At 49.0% G+C, this 26,969-nt stretch overlaps 1 protein-coding gene and 1 long non-coding RNA gene across 2 annotated transcripts in view; one reads left to right on the top strand and one right to left on the bottom strand.

The window, feature by feature from the left end:
• Positions 1-6,325: 6,325 nt before the first annotated feature.
• Positions 6,326-26,969, bottom strand: part of PLA2G4E (phospholipase A2 group IVE) — a 59,846-nt gene continuing 39,202 nt past the window's right edge. Inside the window, exons 5-20 of the mRNA XM_019725422.2 lie at positions 26,560-26,600; positions 24,804-24,846; positions 23,919-23,982; positions 22,828-22,988; positions 22,642-22,731; positions 22,181-22,218; positions 20,170-20,305; positions 18,742-18,878; positions 16,274-16,496; positions 13,452-13,566; positions 12,718-12,855; positions 11,423-11,530; positions 10,658-10,861; positions 9,648-9,814; positions 8,217-8,403; positions 6,326-7,763 (exon numbers count right to left, since the gene is read on the bottom strand). Coding sequence (XP_019580981.2) covers positions 7,462-7,763; positions 8,217-8,403; positions 9,648-9,814; positions 10,658-10,861; positions 11,423-11,530; positions 12,718-12,855; positions 13,452-13,566; positions 16,274-16,496; positions 18,742-18,878; positions 20,170-20,305; positions 22,181-22,218; positions 22,642-22,731; positions 22,828-22,988; positions 23,919-23,982; positions 24,804-24,846; positions 26,560-26,600 — 2,154 coding nt within the window. The 3' untranslated portion in view covers positions 6,326-7,461. The remainder of the gene's footprint in view (positions 7,764-8,216; positions 8,404-9,647; positions 9,815-10,657; positions 10,862-11,422; positions 11,531-12,717; positions 12,856-13,451; positions 13,567-16,273; positions 16,497-18,741; positions 18,879-20,169; positions 20,306-22,180; positions 22,219-22,641; positions 22,732-22,827; positions 22,989-23,918; positions 23,983-24,803; positions 24,847-26,559; positions 26,601-26,969) is intronic.
• LOC141570597 (uncharacterized) overlaps positions 13,217-26,969 on the top strand; it is a 53,511-nt gene continuing 39,758 nt past the window's right edge. The window contains exon 1 of the long non-coding RNA XR_012494777.1: positions 13,217-13,349. This is a non-coding gene — a long non-coding RNA (uncharacterized LOC141570597). The remainder of the gene's footprint in view (positions 13,350-26,969) is intronic.

The raw sequence follows: 26,969 nt of genomic DNA, 5'->3' as shown, positions 1-26,969 counted from the left end.
AGGTACACTCCAATTTACTTGGGTACATATGTCTCATCTCCACGCCCCTCCACTAAATTCTGGATGAATTGAAGGCATTTTCCAGTAGTTTTATTTGATTTTCTGTAAAATTGAAAATGTAGTCATCATCCTCATGGATTACAACCTAATTTCCAAATGTAAAAGAGTTAATGTTACCTCCCAGCTGTCTCTTTTTCAGGTTAAAAAACACCTAAACTGGGATTGGGAGAAATACTCAGCCTTCATTTTTGGTGTCCTAGGTAATAGTTTTCGAATATTTCTCTGTTGTTTTAGAGGATTTCTCAAGTGTGATCAAAGGGACCCCCTGCATAAGAATAATCTGGGATACTTGTTAAAATGCAGATTTGTAGTCATCACTCTGACCTACTGAGTGAGAATATTGAAGGGGGATGGAGCTCAACAAGTGCCCCAGGTGATTCTGATGTACCCTCAATTGGGGGAAATATGATGCACAACAGTATTTCTAAAACTTGATGGAAATGCAGATTCTGATTCAGTGGGTATGGGGTGAGACCCAAGACTCCTCATTTCTAATATGCTCCCTAGTGTCGCCGTTGCTGCTTGTCTATGAACCACACTTTGAGTACCAAGGTTGTCATGAAGAAAGAACAGGACCTGGGGTTGAATCCTGATTATATAAATGAATGCCTATGTGTTCTTAAATGCAGTGAGTTACCTTTCTGTCTCAGTTTCCTTGCTTGTAAAATGCGAACTCCTGTGGAGCTGTTGTATGGATCAAATATCTAGAGGAAGCTACACATAACTATGGAAGGGAAAAGAAAGCCAATGGAAAGTGAAATTAGATATTGACCTCATGTCAAAATAAAACAAATTGAAATATAAAAATAAAGTGAACTATTGAACCATTGGAAGAAGGTATAGGTGAAGATTTATAAAATTTTAGAAGGGAAAAGCCTTTCTAAACAAAACCAAAGACATACATTATAAAGGAAAAGGCTGACAGATCTGTTAACAAAAAAGTAAAAGCTTCAGTGTGTTTTAAATCATACATTAAAAATAAACCCATATAAAAATATTCCCCTTACCTTATGCTCCAGAAATTACACTCCTTGGTATTTACCCAAATGAAGTGAAAAGTGAATACATGCAATTGCTATGGGAAACAGTATGGCTGCTCCTCACAAAATTAGAAATAGAACTACCGTATGATCCAGCAATCCCACTTCTTGGGTCTATATCTAAAATAATTGAAAGTAGGGTCTCTAAGAGATATTGCACACTCATATTCACCGCAGCACTATTCACAATAGTCAAGAGGTGAAAGCAACCTAAGTGTCCAGAGGTGGATGAATGGATAAACAAAATGTGATATCATACAATGAAATATTATTCAGCCTTAGAAAGTAAGGAAATCCTATCACATGCTACAATCTGGACGAACCTCAAGAACATTATGCTAAGTGAAATAAGCCAGTCACCAAAGGAAAAATAATGTGTGAGTCCATGTAAATGAGGTATCTCAACTAGTCAAATTCATAGAAACAATAAAATGGTGGTTGTCAGGAGCTGGGCGGAGGAGGAAATGGGGAATTGTTCAGTGGGTATAGAGTTTCCGTTTCACAAAATGAAAAAATTCTGGAGGTCTGTGGCACAACAATGTGAATATAGTTAACACTATTAACTGTATACTTAAAAATGGTTAAGACAGTAAATTTTATTAGATATTTTACTACAATTTTTTTAAAAAGTGAATGTATAAGATTTTTGTACTTTTGTAAAAAAATTAAAGTATCCAATGAAAAGATGGGAAGGATAAACCCCCAAATAGTAATGCTGTCTGAGTTTTGGAGTGATAAGTGATCTTAGTTTCCTTCTCTATATGCTTTTACATTTTTCAAATTTTATACAATAATCATGTTCTTGTTTTATAACCAGAAAACAAATTTTAAGGAAGAACAACATTGATTGTCCTTAATTTGAAAGAAAAAAAAAAATAAGGAAAAGAAAGTCCTGAAGAAACCAGGCCAGAGGATGTGCCATCATGGCTTTTCTTCCTTCTCTGTCTTCTTACAGCTTTCTTGTTCCTGTTCTGTCCTCAGTGAGTGGGAGAGTGACTGACTCTCCCCAGAATAATAATCTTGCATCTTTGCAAGTTATGATTCTCTTTGGTTTCCTTTCTTCAGACTAAACAATCCCAATCTCAGTCACTTTTTAAATATCTTAATTCAATTGTTTTTTCAGGTTAAATCCTATTACAGTTCTATAGGGAGTGCTATTGTTGCCCAGAAGTTGTATTGAATAATTCTTAAAATAAGTCTTTTGGTAATAAGACTCACTTTGCCATGTGAAAATTTTAATTGTAATTCTTTTGGAAGGATTTTCCCCTGTTCTTGGTAATGTGATGGTCAGAAGATTTGCTCTAGATGATGTCCAGGGTCTTGTCCTGATAACTTTAAATTCTGGAGTGGTTAAAGGCCTGGGAGACACATGATGAGATTAGAGGAGGTACTTTGGCCTTCATTCTCAGACACACCTCTCCTTTCTCTGTGGCCATTACCCTGGTCACTGCTGCCACTTGGAGATGTAGCTTGGAGGACATGCAGGTGGAGATGTCTAGTAGGTACTTGCAGCAAGACAGCCAGTTGCTTATAAATTGTCCTTCACAATAGAACTCTTTTAGCTGGGCATATTGCCAACCAGGTAACAACAAAAATTTCCAGTCTTTCTACAGTTAAGTGTGATCATGAGACCAACTTCCGGTTGCTGATATGTTACCTGAAGGATGTGTGGGACTTGTAGGAAGTCTCTTTTAAAGAGAAAAGGGTTCAAGCTTTCTCTTCCCTTCTTCCCTCTTGTAGTCTGGGATATGAATATGATGGCGGGAGCTCCAGGGCTCATCTTGGACCATGAGGCTAAGAACTACACAAGGAATCAGAGAGCTGGAAGGAACAGGAACCCTGACAAATCATGAAGTGCCACACCAGCCTTGGACTGCCTGTCTCTCTGTGGGCTTCTTTACATGGATACATTTAAGCCACTATTTGTCCAGTCTCTGTAAGAGATGAAAGTACTTCCTAACTAACACTGAATTTGTTACTACAAATGGCGTCTGCAATAAAAATCCAAAATGTGACATTCACTTGGTGGAAGAGGGGCAAGGTGAACTTTAAGGATTTAACTATTGCAGCCTGGGATTTAAAACTTGACCATACAATTTTTATGACACGCATCCTATTAAGAGATGGGATCTTTGTCCCCTGCCCTTAAATCTAGGCTGGCCTGTGAACGCTTTTGCCAATAGAGTATAGTGGAAGTGATGCTATGTGACTCCTGAGGCTAGGTTATAATACGCCATGATGCCACTGCCAGTATGCAACTCGGGAGTCCTGAGCTGCCATTTAAGAAGACTGACTATCCAGAGACCACCATGCTGCGGAGACCACAGGAAGGTGCTCTGACAGTCAGTCAAACTGAGACTGTCCTTTATCCTCCCCAGCCTTTACAGCCCAGCCACCAGATAGAAGAATGAAGGAACCACCTCAGAAAGGGATCTGTCAGCCCAGCTCTTCTAGACCAGTCATCTGAGTTCTCCCCAACGGGGCAAGTCATCTGAGCTGAGTCCCCACACACGGAGCGTATATGAGTTGTCTTTGCTGTGCCCTTTCCAAATTCCTGACCTACAGAATCTGTGGGTATAATCAAATGGTGGTTATTTTATGCCAGTATGTGTTGGGGGTGGATTGCTGCTCAGCAATAGATCACTGGAAGAGCTGGTAATTCTTGTTATCTTGTTAAGACAAAAATTCAGTTTTCTTTCACAGAAAAGAGATCTAGAGCTAGGCAGGCCAGGACCGGTGTGGTGTCTTCATAGTCGGCAGGAGCTCAGATCCCTTTATGGCCCCTGCAGCCCAGAATGTAGACATGATGGCTGGAGCTCCAGGAGCCATAATGGACCCCAAGACAAACTTAAGGCTGGCAGAAGCAAGAGCTGAAAGGAGCCTGGGTCTCTGATAAGAAATAGAAATAAATGACCATGTTGAAGCCACTGTAATTTTAGATCTTTTGGGTTATGTAGCAGAAGTTATACTAACTGGCATAGAATTTGAATTCTTGAATCAAGAACTTAGGAAATCTAAACACATCAGTAAATACTTCAACTTCCAAAAAAAGAACATAAGACATTGGTTTGTTTAGAGCTAAAGGTTTGAGAGTTTTCAAAATAGAAGCAGTACTTGAAATCCTGGTGTAGATGAAACTGCTTAAGGAGAGTATAGAGTGAGAAGAAAGGAGAGCTAAGGAGAGAACCTCGGGAAACACCCGCAGCTAAAGGAGAACAAGGGACATGAGACCAGGGGAGGGTCTTGAAAGTGGGAAGAAATCCAGGACAGAAGGCAGCCACAAAACTTGGCCCCTTCCCTCTCGGGCTGGATTGGCTGCCCCTAATGTGTGCCCCTTCTTTACACAGCTAATATGGAACTGTCTCTTTGTATCGCAAGGCTCTGTTTCCATGTAGGCCTCCTACATGGAACTAGAAGGAAGCTCCTTGAAGTGTGGGGTCAATTGTTAATTCTTTTTATTTTCCCAGTGCCTACAACAGTGACTGGCATGTAGTGGGAAGGAAATAAATATTTGGAGTGAACTGCTGTTGGCAAGGAAATCCTGGGAAGGGAGGTTTCAGGAAGGAGGGAGTGGTCTGCAGTGCCAAATGCTGAGAACAATCAAGTAAGATAAGGCCTAGACAGGGCCAGTGCCATTTGACTCCATGTATCTGGCAATTGGGAGGACATCGGTGACCTTGGAGAGAAGTGTTTTCATGGGGATGTAGAAGCAGAACACATCTACTGTGGGACAGGGTGGCTGGTTTCCATGGCAGTGTGGTGTGCTGGCTGCTCTCATGAGAAGGAAAGGGGAGACAAAGGCACCCTTGGGAAGAGAGGAATTTTATTTGATTTTTTCTATTTAATTGTGTTACAGGCAGTGAGCAGGGAACCTGAGGGGGGGCCTCCCTGACCTCCCCAGGACAAAGTGCCCTGGCCCCTCACAGAGTTGATGACATTTTGTCCTTATCCCTTATGTGGCCCTTACGAATCTCCTGCTCTGTGACATCGCCAGTGTTGTTTTAGAAGTGAAATGACTATTTGACTTCTCAAATCCACATACAAAAATATTTTCATGCCTTTTCTTACAACCCAAATCAACGTTCCTAGAAAGCAGAGGCAGTTTACTGACCACGACCACGGGGCACCAAGTAGGTGCTCAGCTGATGCAGACTGCCCTTCCTTCCTCTAGGTCAAAGCTTCCTGAAAACCATCGGAGCTTCAAACAGCATGGGTCAACAAGAGCTGGTGCTCCACTGGTTTTCACATGGCTTCATAAAAACCGAAAAACACCCCCCACAAGAAGGTGGGGACCCCTGCAGGAGGAAAGGAAGCCCCAGACGAGAGAAGGGATGGGATGGAAATGGCCTTCTCACACCTCTGGCAGTGGCCAGACAGGAATTATGCATGGTTTACAGCCTCAGATAATGAAAGCAGATGAGGCACTAGCATCTACCCACATGGCCATTTTATTCCGCGCTCAAATAATACAATGGTTTCAGAAACCTCACTCTACATTCTTTGAGGAATCCAAGGGAGGCCTGCCTTCACCTTACAATAAACAGGTCTTGCCATGGAACTCGCTCTGATAATTTAAGGCAAGCCTGTTTGTTGCAGATGGAAGAAAAAGGTGCCAAAGTGGAGGCTGCTCTGGTGGAGGAGGTGAGATGGTGTCCCAGGTGAGCGTTATCTGGATGGGGACCAGTTTTGCAGGTCCAGGGGCCCAGTTTGGGGCTAAGAGTCAGTGGCTCAGGGGAGTTGACTGTTCGTACTTTCCAGGCTTATGGGAAAGTGTGGCATAAATCCATACCAGTCCAACTTTAATATGCCTAGGCATCATCACCTGAGAGAGGAGGTGAGAATCTCCTCAAAATACAGATTCTGATTCAGTGTGGCGGGAGTGGGGCCTGAGATTCTGTGTTTCTAACCAGTTCCCCAGCACACTTTGAATAGCAAGGAGGTAAATTGGAGGCCAATTTTTCTAAACTTTTGCTACCTGTCACCATTTGTCTCCTAACAACCAAAGGACTGCTTAGGGAGCATCGTGGCCCAGAAAGAGGGGCATGTCTTCCAGGTTTGCTGGGCTTCACGCAGAGCACATGCCTTTCTGGTCCCACTGTCCATCGGCCAGGGCGTCTCAGTAGCTCAGGTTACACATTTTTTTCAGTTAAGTTCCCAGCCTGATGGGAGACCTGGATGCTTTGATTGCGCTTCCGTGTGTTCCTGGTCTTTCCCGGCAATTCATCTTTTATTTTTTATTTTTATTAAATTTATTGGGGTGACAATTGTTAGTAAAATTACATAGATTTCAGGTGTACAATTCTGTATTACATCATCTCCGGCAATTCATCTTGAAACCACCTCCAAGGATGGGCTTCTTCCTCAGAGCTAACTTAGTCCTTTCTGGGTAGTTCCTTCCTAGTTTCATTCTCTCAGGATGACTTTCCAAGAGCTGGGATGTGTTTGCTGGCCATGGTGTGTACATGATAAATAAGAGAAATCCCATTTAGAAATAAATAATCCCGTCTGGAAAACAGAGGGGAGGGTGATGGAGAACTGAGAAGTGCTCCTGGAGCAGGTTTGTCAGCAAGCGCCAGCCTCGGAGTGGGCAGCACTGGGCGGCAGTACTGACCTGACGCCCAAGCCCATTGACCTGCCCAGACATCCCCGAGCTGCATCTAAGATCCTTGTTCCACGAATGTGAGCTGCAGACTTGGGCTTTGCCTGGCATTTCACTGGAGCTGGATGCTCAGATGAGGCTGCCTGGTAGGGATTTTAGGGGTCACCAGTCCTGGAGCTCTGAGTGGCTGGAGAGGGGCTGCTGAAACTGCGTCAGCTGTTTGGCCTTGCTGTTGAAGAGACCAAGATGTCTCCAGTGCTCCATCTAGAGCTTCTAGCATCATGCTCCCTATTAATGGCCTGGCTCATAGAAATAAAAACCACAAAATATAATTACCTACAAAAATTGCAAGAATATAATTCCCTTAAAATTTAAAAAGAGTTTTTCCAGAGAACCCGGAGTGCTTCTCGGGTCCTCTTGTGCATTCCCTGAGGCCCTCTGTGCCAGGAGGCAGAGGGGAGTAGAAAGGGGAGGGCCCTGAGCACCAGCTCTGTGTCTGAGGTTTGTGGGGAACCAGCTGCCCCTTCAGGCCGTGCTTTCATTCTCCACACTTCAGGCATGTGTGGGAGCCTGTGGCTATTGGACCCCTTTCCCTATAGGGAAAGGTTTAAAAAAATTCCAGTGGGTATAAAACCCAAATCCATGCCTTGTTATTTTCCTGTGTCTCTTTCTCTCTGTCTCCCTCAACCTTTTTTAATTTTTATTTTTTGATGGACAGCACAGGCTAGCTTGCCTGCACCTCTTGCCAGAGAGCAGAGCTGGCTATGAGGGTTGGTCTGCTCTGAGGAGGTCCCCGCCCCCAGCAGTGGAAGCAGACACAGGATTGGTGAAGCTCCCCGGGAATTTGGAGGGACACTGGCTCTTCTGGAGTTTCTTCTTTTCCACGGCCTTTCGCAAGGCCTGAAGGAGCTTGTCCTTGTTATTCAGAATGTTGTATTCACAGAGATTCACCATCTTGTCGAAGGCAGCCTCTGTGTACGTCAGCTCCCTGGTGGCATAGGGAGTTTTGGCACCATAAATGTCGACATTGCCCTTCTCCAGCTCCTCGGGGCTTCGCTCTACACCTGGAGGGAGTAGAAGGACTCGCGATAGACTCTTTTTATGTTTAGTTATAATGACTTGTGTCCTATTTCTCTGCATAGCCACCCCTGCATGCACGGGCACACACGCCTTCCTGCAGATGTGCACACTCACACATACGCACATGTACGTACACCTCCAAGCTCCTAGGGCAGGGATACAGCTTGCCCATCTTAGGATTGCCCTAGCACCAACACCGTGCCAGGCGTACAGTTGGATGTCAATAAATGTTGAATGACTGGCGGAGTAGAGTTTGATGCTGCAAGCTCATGGGGGCATGGGGGAATCTTTTCTTTCTTCCCAAAGCCAAGGTTGGCTCAGACTGGAGCTAAGCCAGGCTTCCCGTGAGTGCTATTAGAAGATGGCGTACGTTTAAAGACAGGAGCTCTCAGTCCAAGACCAGCGGGTGGTGGGAAGTGAGCTCGGCGGCGGCTTACCTGGGGCCTTGTACTTTTGGAAGGTATCGTTGATGAGTGGGAAGAAAAGCACGATGGGGGCATCAGGTTCCTGGGAGTTCTCCATCAGGTAACATTCCTTGAGATTACTATTCCCCTCCTCTTGCAGGTCATATTTGGGGAAGGGAATGTTCTGCACGGCACAGTACTCACAGGTTTGTTTCATGGGCTAGAGTATCACAAGAGGACATGTTGGAGACGAGGGGTAAGGGTAGGTAAGAAACACAGAGTTCTTAGATCAAGCTTCCTGATTTCCCCAGCAAACAACTCACGTCTCCAACTACTTGGACTATTTGTGCTATTTTTAGAACAAAGCCACACCAGGACAAAGGGCCTGAGGCAGTAGGTTGGTGTGTGTCCAACTGCAAGCTCCTTCCCCAAGTAAAATGGACAGAAGCCCTTTTGCTGATACGTTACCCAAACACAGATCTGGGTAGATGTGGGTGGCAGCCTGAGGGCGATGGGAGCCGGGCCATATACAGCCATAGTGGGCAGGCTCCTGGGGCACATGCATGGGCTTTGGAACTGACAGAGTGTCACAGGGCTGGAAAGGACTCTGAAAGGGCATAAACACGATATAACAGAAAGAGCAGTGGACTTAGAGGGTCAGAATCCCCTTAGTGCTGCCCTCTGTTCCACATTTACTAGCTGTGTGATCTTAAGCAAGCCATTTACCTTCTCTGTGCTTCAGTTCCCTCAACTACCACATGGGAATAACAGCAGGTATGTCATCTACCACAAAGCCCTGGTGTAAGGATCAAGTGAGATCATGTGTAGGAAAGGACGTTGTCACTCATGTACAAACTTCGGCCATTATCATTGCTGTCATCCTTGTCATCTGTCTACACTCCCCTGTTCCTGGCTTCAGGATAAGACAGTATTAAGGTAGACCAGTTTCTTTCCCTTAAAAGGCCAGAACATTTCAAAAATAAATAAAAACCTCTGGTCCTGGTTCTTTAGTATAATTACATGAAAGGTCATATTCCCTGGGAGAGGAGGACAGCGTGATTATTTTGAAAATAGGACATTACAAGCTCTAGAAGTGGTATAAAACCTTGGAATTAACTGGGCTCTATCAAGGTTATTTTTTAAAACTTCCTTTTTTTTGCAGCTGAAGAATTGCCAAATATGGCAAATGTTCAGATGCAACCAACGATTGGAATTAGCGCAGTAAGTCCACGCAAACTCTGAGCCCCACTGCGTGAGGGCCAGCTGGCAGCCCCCTGAGGTTTGGATGGCTCCCCTCATGTCATGTGTTATACCAACTCGAGTTTCTCGGACGCCAGTCTTGGAGCCCATAGAGAGCACACACTCCCCATTTCCCAGTCCGTGGTGCTCGTCAGTGGCTTGTCTCAGAAGAGGCAGTGCTTCTGCTCAGGGGTGAGGGGGGCTTTCTTTCTTTGCCACACTTGCCTTGGTCTGGGACCCAGCACAATAATTGAGGTGGATGATGAGGTCGGCTTTTCTCTCGGGCCTGAGGAGGGGTGGGTAGCTGGAGTTGACGAAAAATGCAGTGTCTACTAGACACAAGTGGTTCACGGACTCTGTCAGCTGGTTCGGGAAGCCGTCAAGCACAGTGTCTGAAATCCAAGGCTTCCAATTACCATCGCACCCCAGAACCCTGATCTCAATGGATAGTCAGAGGCACCTGGTAGGGATGGAGCACCCTGCCCTGAGCTCCTCAGCCTGGGTCTCCAGCCCCCCACATCTGGCCTCCTTGGGTGGGCTGATGAACAGCATTTTCTTGGGGTTTTAGCAAGTCTTTTATGAACTATGCACATAAAACCCACTATGACTCAGCCACAGGGTTTGTGGGGTATAGGGGCATAAGACTATCCTATAAATTGATGTAAACTTGGAGACCAGAGCCAGTTGCCCTTTCTGCCTCTGATGGTGAGGACAACGATTTTTAGGCCAGGCCCAAGCAACCGTTTCCAAGCTGTGGCCAAATACGATACCAAAGACAGTAGAAAGTCAACCTTAGAGCCTTAACAGGGTGGGAAGAAGGCACTGAAGCCAGTCTAAGGCCTGGCTCTGCTACTTTCCACTTGGGTGTTCTTGAGCTGAGCCATCCCCTGCCCAACTCCAGGGGGCGCCACTCACATGAAAAGGTGCCCCCAGAGCACAACTGCAGAAAGTCAGGGCCCACACTTCCCCATTTACACAGTGGGCCAACTTCTACCTGCTGAGATCATTGTACAGATGCCGTAGAGAGGTGCTGAGCAGATTCGGTTAATTAAATATGCACACCACTCAACTCATTGTTCGACTCCGGCCAGGAATACACCGTGGCGGGACTCTGCCACCCAACCCATGAACCATGGTCAGAGGAGTTTTCTCATCCTATCTCCATGGTAGCCTCGACATCTACTTGTCCTTCCTCCAAACAGAGGCAGGCCTCAAGCAGCAGCCAGGGAGGGTACCTTTCCACATGGAGAACTGGCCATTCTGGAGGTAGTCGGTGTGCAGCTGCAGCCCCAACAGGAAGTTGTGGAACTCAGACACAAAGGACCGATGGGTGAGGATTTGGCGGAAAGTATTGGACATCCTCGACGCTGGGATCACCACCGAGGTGTCCAGGACGTTGGCCTTACATTTGGGGATTTCAGGAAGGAGCGGCTCATCTTCTGCAGGGGAGAGGGGATTAGAGAGCAGGTCATAAAATTTGGGGGCCCTGATTTCCCAGGTGGAGCCCTGCGTGGTATAGCCCGGAACCCAGGGGTGAGCCATTGTAAGTGCTGTTCCCATCTTCCTTGCCTGGCTTTCAAGACCCTGGAGCTGGAGCACCCAGGTGAGAGACATAGGACAGGGGTGGGGAGGGAAGATAGATAAGGAGGGGTCCCAGAGAGAACAGTCTAGATGAGCAACCTTTAACTGATGTGTTCATAGATCCCTCCCCTTTTCAGCTCTCCAGGCCTCCTCACAGCTCTGCCAAGCTGACGACACAGTGGATCCACTCCCCTGACCACGCTAGAGCTGGCCCTGGGGGCGTGCAGCTGGGTCTCCAAGCAGGTGTCCACCAGCAATCACCGTCCCCTCCAGGCAGGGAAGACCCTCTAGCCCTCGCTGCCTTCCCATGTTTGTGGACCACAGAGAGGATGTTGAAACACATGGCAGGTGGACTAGTTCTCAGTTTGTGACCCACCACTCCCTTTCTAAGCAAGAGGGGAAGCCAGTAGGTTACCCACCAATGTCGTGCACTTTCTCCCTCGTCCACCTGTGGAAAAACTCCTCTGAGTTGTTGCAATAATCCCAGACATCAAGCAAGTTCACGGAGAAGATGCTGCTCCACAAACCTAGGGAGCAGGGCCAGCCGTGAGCAGTTCTGTCCGAGAGCCCCCAAGCCCACCCAAATACTGCCTGGTTGTGCCTTGGCCTCGATTCCCTCTTCAAGTCAGACTTCTCAGGGTGTGGGACAGGCTTTGATTTCCCTCTGCCCACAGTGCAGCTCGACCCAGATGACTCATGATCCCCAGCCCTCAGCTCTTCTCCATCTTCCTCTCAGAGCCGGGAGAGAATACGAAGGCATATAAGGCACAGTCCCAGCAGCTACTTAATGCTGACAGGTGTGGGCTTCAGGGTCAAGTCCAGATGCCTACTCTTGCACCAGTTAATACACTAGTTTGGGACGGTGCCTGGCACATGGTGAGCACTGGATAAATGTAATGCTATCTCTTATTATCATGATTTTAAAATGCAACAGATTAATAGCAGTACTCACATGAAATCTTTCACATGATGTTGACCTATTTGGATCCTCTGTATGGCAGGTTTTACTCTTAAGCCCAATTTACAGATAAGAAAACTGTGGCTCAGAGAAGTTAGGTAATTTGGCCAACTCCACAGAGCTAATAATTGAGGAGTCACGTCCAAGTTACTTAACTACAGATCTCTGAACCACATACCCAATAGTATAGGTGTTTAGAGGAAGGAGAAGCCACCCTGGGCTGGGGACTTTCAAGTGTGCTTCACAGAAGATATGGGGCTGAGTCGGACCTTCGGGGATGGGTTGGACTGGGATAGATGGGGGTGCATATGACTAGTTTAAATAAGGGCATAACTGTGGTTGAGGCTTTAAAGATGGGTCTGTTTTTTGAGGTCACCCTTTGACAGATGCAGTTCAGACTCTGCAGGGAGAACTGAACGAGTGGACATCACAGTCAGACCTCTGCATTCGCTGCTCCTGGCTCTGGAGGAGCAGGGAGCATAGGTTTGGAAGCAGGGCCAGACTTCCCCAGGGACTTCACCTTCCCTCTGTGGTACCCTCAGACCCCTTGGAACCCAGGAGCTATGTAGGCCCCTGGAAGCAGGCATGTTGCTGCTTGGAACAAGAGCGGAAAGGGGTGGGAGTTCCAGAATCTCCCATTTCACCGGGGACAATTCCTGGGAAACTAGAGCGTGCCTCCCTGTCATTCTCTAATTCAAAGGTGGGGCCTTGCCCAACACGCGCAGGGTGCACAGGAGCCTCCCCGCCGGGAGTCACCTAGCATGTAGCACATCCGCGACTCTGGGATCCTCCTCATCAGACGCCCCATGAAGAACTCGGAGCCGAAGAGCTCGGTGGGGATGAAGGCCCCGTACTTCTGCATGCCCACCTCGTAGGGGGAGAACTCGCACCACTCTGCACACAAAGCAGCAGGGCAGGGTGTCAGTGTCTGGCCTGGGCAGCTCCGCTCTCCCTCCTCACCTAACCAACCGGCTGGATCACGGGTTTCGGGGAGACCGGAGAGCGAGGCCGCAGTTCCCCCACAGGACACACGAGGGCGCCCAAGGCCGGCCTCTGCTGGCTGACCAAGACGCACCATTTGCAACCTGCTGGGCTTCTTTGCTCCAAACCCGATAAATGGGGACCAAAACTGACCCTGAAGCAGGGCAGGGCTCTAGAGGCCCCCCTTCTGGGCAGTTTAAGAAATATCTAGGACCATTTCCCTTCATGACCTTTGTTTCCCTGTCACACCAAACCACCACCCAGGGAAGCCAGGGGACCCTGTCCTCCCCCACATTCTCCCATCTTCCCTGCCTTCTCCCTTTCACACCGCCCAGGTGGCAGAGAAGAAGGGGGTAGCAAGCTTTCCTCAGCTTAAGGACTGCCTTTCCATGTGAAGATTGGCAAAGGTAAGGTGGGTATGCGTGTGTGGGTGCTGGGGTGCTGGGTGCCTTTGCCTGCTGAAAAGGGTCCCCTCTCCCCCAACATAAGTTGCTAGGCACCAGTGTTACCTCTGAAATCCTTGTTGCTTACATCATCCTTGATATTGATGGTGAGGTAGATGGGCAGGGGGTTCTGGCCCTGGCTCAGAGCAGCACGCTGATCTGACAGTTTGCATTCACTTCTCTGTGGGGAAACAAAATAGTTAAGGAGACACAGATAAGCAGCCCTAGTGGCAGAATAAGGGCACAGTTTGGACCTCCCACAGCGTGTTTTCTGTCTCCTGAGCCCACCAGGCTGCTGTGTAGGTCCCGGCTGACACCAGCCAAACCTGCTCTTAAAATGCACCTGTAGAAGGTACACTTGTCCTTGGACTATTCACCACTCCAGACACATGGATGGGGTGGGACTGAACCTGCAGTGTACGGCTGTCCCTCAGAGTCCCAGGTTCTCTGTGTGTCTCAGGGACCAGAGAATGAGGAGGTAGGGGTAGGAGAGGCCACCAAACCAGAGCAGCTCCATTTTTCATATCTGCTTTGCATATTGCATAAAATGTGTTTGGGAGTGGAAAAACAAGCTCCTTCTTTTCTTCCTTCCTCCTCCTCCTCCTTCTTCTTCTTTTTTTTTTTTAATTTAATTGGTGAACAGTGTGTTTCTTCAGGGCCCATCAGCTCTAAGTTGTTGTCCTTCAGTCTAGTTGTGGAGGGCACAGCTCAGCTCCAAGTCCAGTCGCCTGTTTTCAATCTTTAGTTGCAGGGGGTGCAGCCCACCATCCCATGTGGGAATTGAACCGGCAACCTTGTTGTTGAGAGCTTGTGCTCCAGCCGCCCTTCTTCTTCTCCTTCTTCTTCTCTTTTCCTTCTTTCCTTCTTTCCTTTCTTCCTTCCTTCCTTCCTTCCTTCCTTCCTTCCTTCCTTCCTTCCTTCCTTTCTTCATGAAGGGCTGGGAAACCCTGGTACCACACGGCAGCCACAGCCCCTCTAAGTTCCCAGAGCACTGTGCTATATAAGCAGAATGGGAGTCCTGCAGATCAGCTGGGGTCACAGGCCACCCCCCAGAGTGAATCAGCTAGTGTAGACAAAGCCAACTGAGGTCTTAGGAGCCCAGGCTCTGATCCCAGGCCAAGCAGCTGCCTGCTGGGTGACCATCGATGGTTACCCCAGTTTGTGAAGGCGACAGAAACTGTGTGAGATGGTAAACACCTGTGAGGGCAGAGAGTCTTGGGCCTCTCTTGAAAGGCAAACAGGGTACCTGTCATAAGTGGGCAGAGATCTGGACACCACGGAGCTGATGGTCCTGGAAGTAGTTACAGACTCATGGAAGAGACAGCCCACGCTCATTGTCAAGGGGGCCCGAGGGAAAGGAGCTCCCACTTTTGGCTAGAGTGTTAGAGCAGACATCAATCCTAGACTTCTTGGGAAGCCTGGCTCCTTGCTCACATCAAACCCTGGGGGTAATTCTCAGACTTCTGATGCGAAAGCCTTGGTGCTTTCCACCTCATCACATGGGGCACTAACTCTTGTTAGAAATATCAACCATCACTTACTGATGTAATTCCCATGTAAGTAACAGCACAGAACAGGGCCAGAATTGAAACCCCATCATGCCTGAATCCAAAAGCCAACACCCTCAATCTCTGCCTGCCTTGCTTCATCATGAGAACAGGTTAGATGGTGGGTTGTCAAGGGGGACAGGCTGGGGAGGGATCCATCAAAAGCTGTGAGTGCCTCGTGTCTGAGTCCCCCAGACCTAGCATAGTTCTTGGCGTGCAGGAGGTACTTAATTTGTTGAAAGATTGAATGAAGAAATGAATAAATGTTGAAGACGTGGTTTGGGCCATCTTTGGTTCCTCAAATTGTCTGGGTTTTCTGGAAGAGGGGACCTACTAGAAAATAATTTGTTATCCCTCCTCCTTCTGGAAAATTCTCATTTGAAATCAGATCTCCTCAGACACCTTTGGGAGTAGGGCAGACAGCCATAGGCCTGGATAGAAATGAGATGGGAATCTCTGCTTGGGGGCCCAGCAACAGCCAAAGTTAGTCCTCCCTGGGGGCTGCGCAGCTGAAAGGGCCCAGGTGTTAGCTGAACTCTCAACCTGACGTCCAGGATTACAGCATCGCACGGGGATCCCATTCCTCCACCACGTCCCACATGGCTGTCACAACAGCTGTGTCCCAACACAGGCTGATTCTCGCCTTGGGCGCATATTGCTCAGATCATTGGATCTCAGAGCAGGAAGGAAGCTCACTGGGCCCATCCTTTGTGTGGTGACCATGAGAACGAGCCTGGCAGACCTTTAACTCCAGGAAGTGTGATTGCCTAAGGGTCCTCGCTGCTGTGTTCTGAAATCCATGCGGAGGTGACACTTCCCATGGGTGTCCCAGCCCAGTGCCTGAGTGGGGCAGGGATGCTGAGGCAGGCCCATTCTGGGGAGTGTCAGACGACTCTGATGGCCAACTTGGCTGGAGGACTCTCTAAGGCTTTGCTGAACCTTCTAGACCACAAAGTAGTCTAGGATGCTTCTACCCAAACTGTCTTCCCTTTCTCCTCCACTTGGGGTCACACTTGCATCACAGTCTGATAGCTCTCCAGCTTTTCCAGCGCCCCCCTCATTTTCTCTCACAGGTGTCTCGGCATGGCTCTGAGGACACACTGCCTCTGCAGCGTTGCACCTAAGCCACCCCAACATCTTTCTTCATCACACATTTGGGCCCGCCCCTCAAACCTTGCCTTTTACAGCTCAGGGATACATCTGCAGCTCAGGGATACATCTGCAGCTCAGGGATACATCTAACTCTCTCCTGTTACAAGGTAAGTCCAGATACTCCAACAAAGAGAGAGGGGTGAGCATCAGCCAGGGCGGAGTGCAGCCCAGGACAAGCCGGGCACCTACCTCGTCTCCCAGGCAGGCCTCGATCAGCAGGCCCCAGAAGTCTGTAAAGTTGACCTTATAGCCTTCCTGACTGCGCTGCCGGAGCTCCTCCCGGTGTTTGAGGAGCTGGTCTGGGTGCAGGGTGGGCAGCTTGTCCTTCACCACGTGCCTCCGGGCGTCAAGGATGGCAGGCTCCAGGTTTTTAGAGGACCACTCAGGGTCCCGGTACAAGGTAGCCATGGTCCTGGAGAGAGACAGGCATGGCTGATAGAGCTGAGCCAGCCCTGGTCCAATCAACCCCGGGCCGTGGCAGGAGAGAAGGAGGGCAGTTCAAGGGAAACCTGCCAGGAAAGGAGCCTGGAGGAAAGGGGGTAAACAATATTACTCATAGTCACACTTGCTCCCATTTCTTGATTGCCTGCTGTGGGCCAGGTGTAGCATGTGGCTTAAGAGTGAGGGTTCTGGACCCAGACCTTCCTGGGTTCAAACCCAGACTCTGCTACTCATTAGCTGTGTGATCTTGGGCAAGGTATCTACCTACTTTTCACCCCAGTTTTCCTACGTGTAGAAAAGGGAGGGTTATGATAATTGTACCTACCTCACAGAGCTATTGTGAAGGTTACATGAATTAATGTAATATAAAGTGGTTAGAATAGTACTTGGCACAAAGTAAGTGCCGGGCTGTGGAATGATGGAGCCAACATTTGAACCCAGGCTTGGCTGATGCCACATCCTGGACTGTTTCCATTTTGGCACATTAATTCCCGTAATTATGATGCTGGCTAAAGATTTATTTCCCATGCTTCTTAACTTACATGTGGGCAGTGGGGAGCAGTGAAACAAAGATGGAGCTCCCCCCGGCTCTGGGTCTTTGCCACTGGCTGCCTCTTCTTGGCCTGGACCCAGCTTTTCTGTTTATGTCAGGACAGCACCTGGGACCCCCCCGCCCCCCAGAGGGGACCTTGCCTGACGCTGCACAGTTTTCTAAACAGTGGCCTCTTCCTTCACAGGACTAATTTCTGGTCTGTGAAGGCAGGGGTAGGGCAGGAGACTTATTCAACCAAACACCCTGCTCTCCATAAGCTTCACTCAGTTACAAATAATTGGTTTTCAAAGAATCCTTCCCAGTGCTTTCCGCACACCCGCCCTAGATGCAGGTTATCTCCTTAACCTACTACTCCTGGGCAGCCGTTTAAAAGGCAGATTAAGAACGTGGGCCCTGGATTCAGACAGCCTAGGTTCAAATCCCAGCTCTACCACTCGTTAGCTGAGTGATCCCGAAGAATTCCTTGTTTCTCTAGTTATAAAATGAGCAGAATGACACCTCTGTCATAGTTTTCTTGTGAAGAAGAAATGAGATGATTCATCAGAAACCGTCCCTCGGTGCTTGGAGCAGTGGCAGTGCTGATAACGGTCAGCTCTTCTTCCTAGATCCCATATGAGCGGAAGCCTCAGGCTCCCTGATGCACCATGAGCCCTTGGTTTTCCTAGGGACAGTTCACGTCCACTCACCCAAATGAAAGTCACCCAGAGCGCCTCCAGGATGAGGGCCACAGCTTGGGACCTGGAGAGCTCAGAGGCCCACCAATCCCAGACAGAATAAGACACAGCCTGGCTGAGAGAGAGGCCCTGGGTGTCATGGGACCTCGGCCACCCTAGACCAGGGCTGCATTATGACTTTGGTGGCCGCTTCCACCATAAAAACATTAAAAATTTTGTTGTATGACAATCGTATAAAGACAAATATAGTAATATTATTTATAAAAACATTTTCTTCGACCTAGAAGTTAATTTTTTTTCCCTTCTCATCTGAAAAGAAATGCACATGTTTTTGTGGGCCCCCCAACACTGTGGCTCCTATGGCATGACAGACAGGAGCTAAGAAGGCCCACCTCACACTGGCCTCACCTAGGGGGAGCCAGCTCACTCTACTCGCTCACCAGCAGAGTGAGGAGGTGGGAGCCCGAGGAAGCCTACAGGTCAGAAGGAGTGGGCAGGGATGGGTGCTGAGGTGGAGTGTGGGCAGCCAGAGCAGAGGGGCCAGCTCCACCCACCCTAGGTGACTTGGCATAGTCTGAGAGAGGGCAGCTGCGTCTCCCCTACAGGACAGGGTCAGTGGCAGCAGGAGTTCACTCATAGTTGGCCACCATGCTCCCATGTCCCTGCACAGACCCAGGGAAATAGGAATGTCAGTAATGACCAACGTGTATGATGTGTACAGTGTCTCTCAGGTACCCAGTTCAGGGAAAGCCTCTCCAACAACCGCATGAGGTTGGTGCTGTTATTATCCCCACTTTACAGATACAGAAACTGAGACTCAGAGAAGTTGAGCAGCATGCCCAAGGTCACACAGCTGTAAGTGATAGAGCTGACCAAGGTTCATGAGTCAGTCTAACTTGGGGTGGGGGAGGAGCTTCACCAGAGACCCCAGGCCAGCCCATTTGCTGCTTGCTCTGGGCTCCACCAGACAGTGGCCCCCAGCTCCTTACCAAGTGGCCCCTGACAGGCCAGTGATGTAGCTGGAACAGTTCAGGAGATTCAGCTTCTGCAGCCCCAGCAGGTGGCCATACATGGCGGTCATGGATCTCGTTCCACCTCCAGTGGCCATGATGGCTATGAGTGGTACCTGGGGGTGCAGAGGGGCAGACTGTTGGGGTGTTGCTGGGTAAGAAAGACTTGGCATGACAGACAGGAGCTAAGAAGGAAAAGTAGAGGAGGGAGAGCTGGCTACACAGAACAGAGAGTGAGGCACTGAGTGACCTTAAATCTCCTGTCACACAGTGGCGGGCCACCCAGTAGGTCTAGAATTAGACCTTAGCCCCAAACCCAGAAGTTGCCATCAGTAAAGGGCTCTGAAGCCTTACATAGTCTTGGTAAATCAGAAAGCCATGGCTGGAAGAGTTCTCAGCACTGTTAATTTAGCCCTCAGTCAACACATGATCAAACAGGGGTCCAGGCAGCTGGGTGACTTGCTCAAGAACCCAACTAGTGTGTGATTCTTTAATAGCTGCAACTTGGTATCTTCTGCAGAGGGATTTGATGTGAGGACACCAGGCCTGGTACATGGTATGTGCCCAGTATATACCATATATATGTGTAAGAGCAGGAGGAAGTGAATTTTTGATGTAGGAAGGAGCAGGGTTGTCATCTGTGGGTTGACATAGCTTTAAGATGCCCTTAGTGTGTTTCCCTAAAGATGGGAGGAGGGGACTTTTTGCTGATACTTACTCTAACTGTTTTCATTTGAGTGGGGATCCTCCTGTTGGCTAAAGCCCCAGCACAGTCCTCTGAGGCACAAGGGCTCTGTCCATACCTGTGCTCCGCCTCAGAAGGCGGGCACCCAGAGTGCTGCCCTGCTGCCCAGGGGGCATGGGCTGCAGTCTACACAAGGGAGGTGACAGAGGGCTCCAACAAAGTCACCACTGGCTGCTCGCTGGAAAGAAGCTGGCCCTGCGAGTGGAAGTTGCTTCTCTCCAGCTTCTACCTGCTGTTCTTTTCCCTCCCTCCCTCCCTCCCTCCCTCCCTCCCTCCCTCCCTCCTTCCCTCCCTCCCTCCCTCCCTCTCTCCCTCCCTCCCTTCTCTCTCTCTCTCTCTCTCTCTCTCTCTCTCTCTCTCTCTCTCTCTGTTTCTTTCTTTCTTTCTCTCTTTCTCTGTGTGTACTTGGGGGAAGGGAATTGAAGAATGAAGGTCCTAGGGCCTTTTGGGTGGAAGTATGGGTCCCCTTGTGAACACACAACTGAATCACACCTAACACAGCTCTCACCTGGAACCTTAACACTAAGAGCAACCAGGAAAGACAGTGCTGAGGCTGCCCTGGGCAGGGAAGGGCTGGGAGCAGCTGGCAGGGCAGGGTGTTGGAAGGACAGGCTTAGTTCAGAGCAGGCACTGAGCCAAGTGGCTGGCCTCTGCTTACCCACCTCATCCATCTGCAGGTCCTCCTCCAGCTGCAATACCTGCTTCAGGGCCTCAGCCACCACCACCTTCCGCTTCTGCAGGAACTCCAGCTCTTCCTGGCACAGGTTGTAGCCCAGCCGCACATCCAACGTCTGGGGGCTGTGGGGACAGCGGACATTGGCTGAGTGGGCCTGTAGACGCTGCCTCCACGGAGAAGATGAGGCTTTAGGATCTCTGTTCTCTCATCTGTAAAATGGGGCTAATCGTGCTTAACTCACAGCACTGTCTTCAGGACTTAATGAGATAACAAATATGAAGGCCCCAAAGCCTTAGCTGGTGCATTATGAGCAGGTACTTGACAAAATTAGGGACTCATTGAGCCCTCTGCCTCCTCAGCAAGATCCATAAAGGCTTCCCCCTGGCACCCTCTATAGACCGACGCCAGACATGGGTGAAAAGGGGACCTGAAATATTTCTGGCCAATTCCTCTGGACAAGGCTTTACAGTAAGCACTTTTCTGGGCTGGATAAATACAGCCCTAATCTTGTGGAGCTCACACTCTTCTTTAAGCTCTTCCTGTTCCCAGAATAGTCATCATCCTGTGTGTTTGTGCCGTTGACAAAAACCATTCACAACCCTGATCTCACCATGTCATCCGCAGGTCTGTAAGGCAGGTGGGGCAGGAGCCTCGGCAGCATGACCCGCGCTTGCTCTCTTTTTATCACATCCCTGCCCTGAACAAGTCCAGGCTCCTGGGCTGGCATCCCAGACCTTACGTGATCTGTTTGACCTCACCTCCCAGTACCTCCTGGAAGGGCCCATTGACTCAGAGCCCAGGAGCATTTCGGGTTCTGAGCCTTTGAATAGGTCCTTACCTTCCCTGGAAGCTTCCTGCCCACCTACACCACTTGTACCCTCCAAGCCCCACCTCCTCAGTGACTCCAGGTAATGGACCTTGACAATTTCTGACCTGAGTTAGTAAGCGCTCTGAGTCACTAACAAGGTCCCATCTCCTTGATGGCAGGATCTGGGAATCCTTCCATCACATTTCCTCCATGTCTAGCAAGAGCCTGCAGACACAGCTGTGAGGAAATAACTCTTTCCTTGACCTTAACAAGGAATGGATAATAGAACAATAATAACATTAGTAGATAATTGCGGAGCATCCTACTTGCCTAACAGATCAGTAGTTCTTCACATGTTACCTGTCTCACTGGATCCACAAAGCAATGAATGATGGTCAGTGTTTGTGGTATTGCTTCAATTTACAGATGAGAAAAGCTCAGACTTAGAGAGGTTAAGTAACTTTTCCAAGGGCAGAGTGCCAATCAAATTGTAAATGGAAATTATGGTCACTTAATTTTTGATTTTTGACAAGAATTCCTAGATACTTCAACGGAGAAAGAATAATCTTTTCCACAAATAATGCTGGGACAACTGGATATCCACATGCAAAAGAATGAAATTGGGCCCCTTTTTTACACTAGATATAAAAATTAACTTAAAATCAATCACAGATCTAAATGTGAGAGTTTAAATCACGAAACTTTTAGAAGAAAACATAGGAATAAATCTTCATGACTTTGGATTAGACAATGGTTTCTTAAATATGACACTAAAAGTACAAATAAAAACAAAGAAATATAGATACATTAGAATTCACCAAAATTTAAGACATCTGTGCTTCAAAGGACACCATCAAGAATGTGAAGACAATCCCCAGTATAGAAAAAAATATTTGCAAATCATATATCTGACAAGGGCATTGTATTCAGAATATATAAAGAATTCTTACAACATAAAATAGAAGGCAAATAACCTACTTTAAAAATGGGGAAAGGATTTGAAGACATTTATCCAAAGAAGATACACAAATGACCAATAAACCCATGAGAAGATGCTCAACATCATTAGCCATCAGGGAGACGCAAACCAAAACCACACTGAAGCACCACTTCATACCCCCTAGGATGAATAAATCAGAGGGATGGACACAAAGAGGGTAGAGGGATGGACACAAAGAGGGTACTTTACCAGGGTGTAGACTTCATGTGTAATTCACAGTTCTCTCCCTGGGGTGCAAAAGATGAACAGCTTGTCAGGGATGACAATTCAGAGCCAAGCAATCCCAACCAAAGAAGTACAGACTCCCCACAATGTCCACCCCCTGATTTGACTCAGCACGCATATGTACACACATATGCTCACATGCACACACGCCAGCATGCACACACACACGCAAACACACACACATGCTCCATTGTCACTCCCTCCTCTGGAATGGTCCTCCCAACCATTCTCAACTTGGCCTCCACACACTCTCCTTGGCTCCACACTGCAGCTCAGCATCTCCTATCCCACAAGACTCCTCTATCCTGCCTGAGAGACCCCATGAGTCATCTTCCTCCATGAGCCCCCCAGGATGTCCCCTTTTCCCTGCCGCAGGAGCCCAGGCTAAGCTGCTCAGGGGACCCTTCCCAGACCCAGGCCCTCACCACAGGCAGGGTCACCGTCTGGCCATCAGGGAGGCAATTGAGGGGCTGGCAGACAGGGCCGTTCTTCTTGTGCATGCCACAGCAGCAAAGCTGGAAGGATGGGTGGCTCTGTGAGTGGGGGTGAGGGGCTCGTCTGGCAGCCCGCCAGCCCCAGGCCCCCATGCCATCCCCCTATGCCGCCTGTACCCCACAGCGCCATTGCCTTCTGGGCATCTCCCCGTGCATCTGGGACTGAAAATACTTGGGGTAGTGAAAGCAGGCAGGGTTTGGGCGGCAGGGATCCGGGTGTTGTGAGACGCGCTGTGTGTGCTCGAAGGACTCTGTCACTGTCACCAGGAGGTCCTTCCCTGGAAGAGGAGACAAGAGAGCTGAGACCCCCAGAAAGCCTCTCACTCCCCCAACCCCATCTTGGTCCAGTAATAAATGTAGCTGGAGGTACCTAGGACAGGGGTTTAGAATCACCTGGGGCACTGGTTACAGCTCCCCAGGGTCTCATTCTTTAGGACAGGTTGGCCCAGGAATCTGCATTTTAACATGGTTTGTATATGATGCTGACAAATGGGGTCTCCAGAAAGCCCTCTGAGATGCTGAGTCCTCTGGACTAGTCCTCCCACGTTCTGCTTCTCCAGAAGGTGCCCCGAAGTCACCTGCTACTGCACTGAAAGCAGCTCTCACCAACCAAATCTTCTGTTTGGGCGTAGGGGCCTCTTCCCCACCCCTTCGCCCATGTCTGTGGAGCCATGCTGCTCCCCAATCTCGGGACAGGGCTGGGAGTCCTTGCATGGGTAGGATGGGGTGGAGCGGGGACCAGGAGAGTCTTGTGTTTGTGGATCTCTTAGGTCCCTGCCAGCTACCAAATGCTAGGACTCTGTGAATTATAATCTGCCTAGAGGAAGGGAGCAGCTAGCGGGCACCTGGGCCTTGTCGGTGCCTGCCCACCCCGCTGCGGATCAAGGGAACTGCTGGTGTGGCAGGGGTGCAGTGCCGACCAGCATGGGCAGTGCTGTGCCACTGGCCCCTGACCCAGGGCGCTTATTAGGCCTGGAAAGCTCCGAGGGTCATGTGGGTGCCTGGAAGGGCATGTCCCTCACAGAGGAGATACGGGGTGTGGAGGCAGGGGTCCACAATCCCTGAGGAGGAGGTGATCCTGAGGCATCTCCGCTAAGCTCCTGGTTCCCCGCCTGAGCCCAGGGCAGCCCTGCAGCAGCTAATGCTGTGCTGGCAGGCTGGGCAGCACTGCCCTCCCGGCAGCAAGAAGAGGCAGTCAAAGGACTCACCTTTCCCACTCTTCCTCTGCCTTCTGGATTCTGCTTGAACCTCCAGGTAGGAGACTTGTCGAGCCTGCAACAAAGAAGAGAGAGACATTCTGAGCAGAAGCCATACCCTGCTCTGCCAGGCCCAAGAGGGGAAATAAAGAACTAGAGGATAAATTCAGCATTGGTCGGCCCGGGGAAGCCTGAGTGTGCCGACCACATTTTCTGAACCTAATCAAAGCCTGTCATCTTATTCAGAGATCAGATTTTTGAAAAATCTAGGATGTACAGTCACCATTTACCAGGGGTCATGTTCTCAGCTGCAGGTCGGGGGTGGAACCTGAGGAAACCTACCTCTCTGAGCTTTCAAAGTGAATAACTTTGAAAAAGCCTTCTAAAGAAGCAGAGGCAAGTCAAATTCCTTCATCACAAACTGCAAAAGATGAATTTTTTGGGGGAGAGATCTTGAATCTTGGGGTTTAGATGCATCTGACTGAAATGTTTGTACCAACAGCTGAATTATGAAAATCTTTTAAATACTGAACCTGTGCTTGTAGAGAGGTTGGGGTTGGGGGACAATGGGACCCAGATTGATTCTGGGAGAAAGCTGCCCCCTAGTGGGTACTTTTATTGGGAAGTTCCCAAGAGGAGGGGTCATCATGGTGGACTGTGGGATGCTGGGCCAGAGTGATTGATGTGCCAGCTATTAATACCTCCTCCACAGGAGCTGAAGCCCAGGTGTTGCACCACCCCTGCCTGTGCCCCCTTTGGCTGGCTTCAGTTAGATTGACTCCTAATGGGCCCCGGGACAGGGTCCAAGCTGGGCCTGGTCTCTCCCACAGTCTGTTTCCCTGAGAACAGTAACCACATATGGCCTCTGGAGCTACCGGAACCTGGAAGGACAATTACCACCAGCACGCCATTGGTGATGAGGGTCTCAGGTGGAGAGGGACTGAAAGACAAAATGAGAACTCCTGGTCAGTTATATCATTCTGGACCGACTTCTTACAAAGGAGACAAAAAGCCTAAGTAGGGTCCATAAGGAGATAGCAGAGCTTTATTGGTCCTCATGGAAAATATTGGCTTAAGAAACCTTATATTTGTAGATGGTCAAGGAGAAAACGGGCATACATTTTAAATAGAATGTCCAGGAAAAAAAAAAATAGGCTTTTAGATTATAAGGAGTAGAAGAGTTTCCCCCCTTTTCTCCTTAATGGATAACTGTTCTTTATGTTCAAGTAGATGAAACTGCATAGAGTTATGAGAATAAACAGGTTGCAAGAAAAGGCCGGGATGCTATCTAGAGCAGATAGAAAGTTCTGGTAGTGAAACTGACCCATTCTCCGTTCTGTGCTTTATTTAATTACGCATTTAGCAAACAGTTCTGACCCAGGCAGAGAGGGCCGGTGAATAGGAAACGTCCTTGTGTTATAAAGCCCGGAATACAGACTTCCCCGGTTACACATAGCAGTCCACTTAAGCCCAAGATGACTGCGTCTCCAGGTCAACTCTTATTACCAATTTTGAGATATTCATTTTGCAAGCCACTTTCTAATTCAGCCAAAGATGCCCCCCCCACCTAAAATGCCTGTCAAATCAAGACCTGAAGAAGAGAGCCCAGATTTTCTTCAGTGTAGGACAAAGTTGATTTTGTCAATCAGCTGTTGATGGGAAACGAGGCACCTAACATACAGTAATTCCTCACTTAATGTTGCTGATAGGTTCTTGGAATTGTGGTGAAATTATGTGTTATGAAACCAATTTTACCACAGGTTAATTGATATAACCAAGAGTTACGTTCCTAGGGCATCTCATCAAGGTATAATGAAATGATGTTGAACAAAATGACATTTTCCCAAGGACCTGCTGTTGTTCCAAGAGCACCTAGGCAGAGGACTCTCCAAGTGGAATGTGACAAGCCCTCTTGTTCTAGCTCATTCTTCTTGGCCTCCCTGACCGCAGCTGATCATAAGTCCAGGGGACTCAGCCCCAGCAGGGGAAGAGGGGAGCAGCCGGCTGTCCCATCACAAGGGGCACTGCCATCCTGGGGCTGGGTTGTTCGCCTGGGCAGGAGCCCTGCTGCCCTCCCCCATTGCTCCTTCCCTTCCTCCCTCCTCTCTTTGCCCTCTCCCAGCTCTGACCCAATTGCACTTGAGTCCCCAATATAGTCAGAACTCTAGGACCCTGGGTCATTTTCCTAGTTGAACACGATGGGAAATAACCCCATGTGTTGGGTCAGAGCCTCCCCCCAACTTGGTTCCAGAGTTTACTGCAGATGGGGAGAGGGCACAGCCTCTGCTCTAGGCCAGGGTTTGGGGGAGTTTGTTCTAACAGTTCCAGCCTGGCCTCTACAAGTCCCTGCCACTAAGATGGCAGGAATTCGTCCCAAAGGCCACTCTTAGGAATGTAGGGGAGTTGAGTTTGACTAGAGTATTAGAACTTTAAAGCAATACTGACGTCAGTGGAACGGGTTGAGTGGAGTGGGGCCCAGGCACCTGCAGTATTTAGAAGCTCCCAGGGATTCTGATACACAGTGAGGAGTCTGAGGTGAGCGCCAGGGGAGAGAGCAGAAGAGGCAAAGACAGCAAAAGGGTGGACCAGGCTCTGAAATGCTACTTGGGGGTCAGGACCCTGGGGGAGTCATTGGGTGCTGGGGTCTACTCACCTCTCCTCCAGCAGGAACTCTACCTCCAGCTCTTCCATGCCCTGCAGGGGGAGGAAAAGAGGGCAGCCTTGAGCTGTGAGTTGCCCAGGAGCCTCTGTGCACCTGCCCCAACCTTCCCATGAAGCTGTCCTGCTGACGTGGAGTGGAGACAACTGTTCCTGGCTCTTGTTGTTCCCTCTACCTCCCTCTGTCCCCAAGTCTTTGACATTAGGGACATCATTGAACCTCCAGGGAAGGGCCAGGGTATGGAGCTGACCCCAAGCCCCAGCATGCAAACCCCTTTGTCCCAGAACATTTCTTTTTCATCGTTTACCCTCGAGACTCTACTTCAATTGCTCTCCTGCCCTCCCAAAAGGCTCAGTGCCAGGGGCAAAGGGGAGCTGAGATATTGCCTCCAGAAAGTTCAACTC

The sequence above is a fragment of the Rhinolophus sinicus genome, linkage group LG03, assembly GCF_036562045.2.
Source record: "Rhinolophus sinicus isolate RSC01 linkage group LG03, ASM3656204v1, whole genome shotgun sequence".
In the NCBI taxonomy this organism is placed as follows: domain Eukaryota; kingdom Metazoa; phylum Chordata; class Mammalia; order Chiroptera; family Rhinolophidae; genus Rhinolophus; species Rhinolophus sinicus.
The sequence above is the reverse complement of the archived record's forward strand: the minus strand, read 5'-3'. Positions and strand labels throughout refer to the sequence as shown.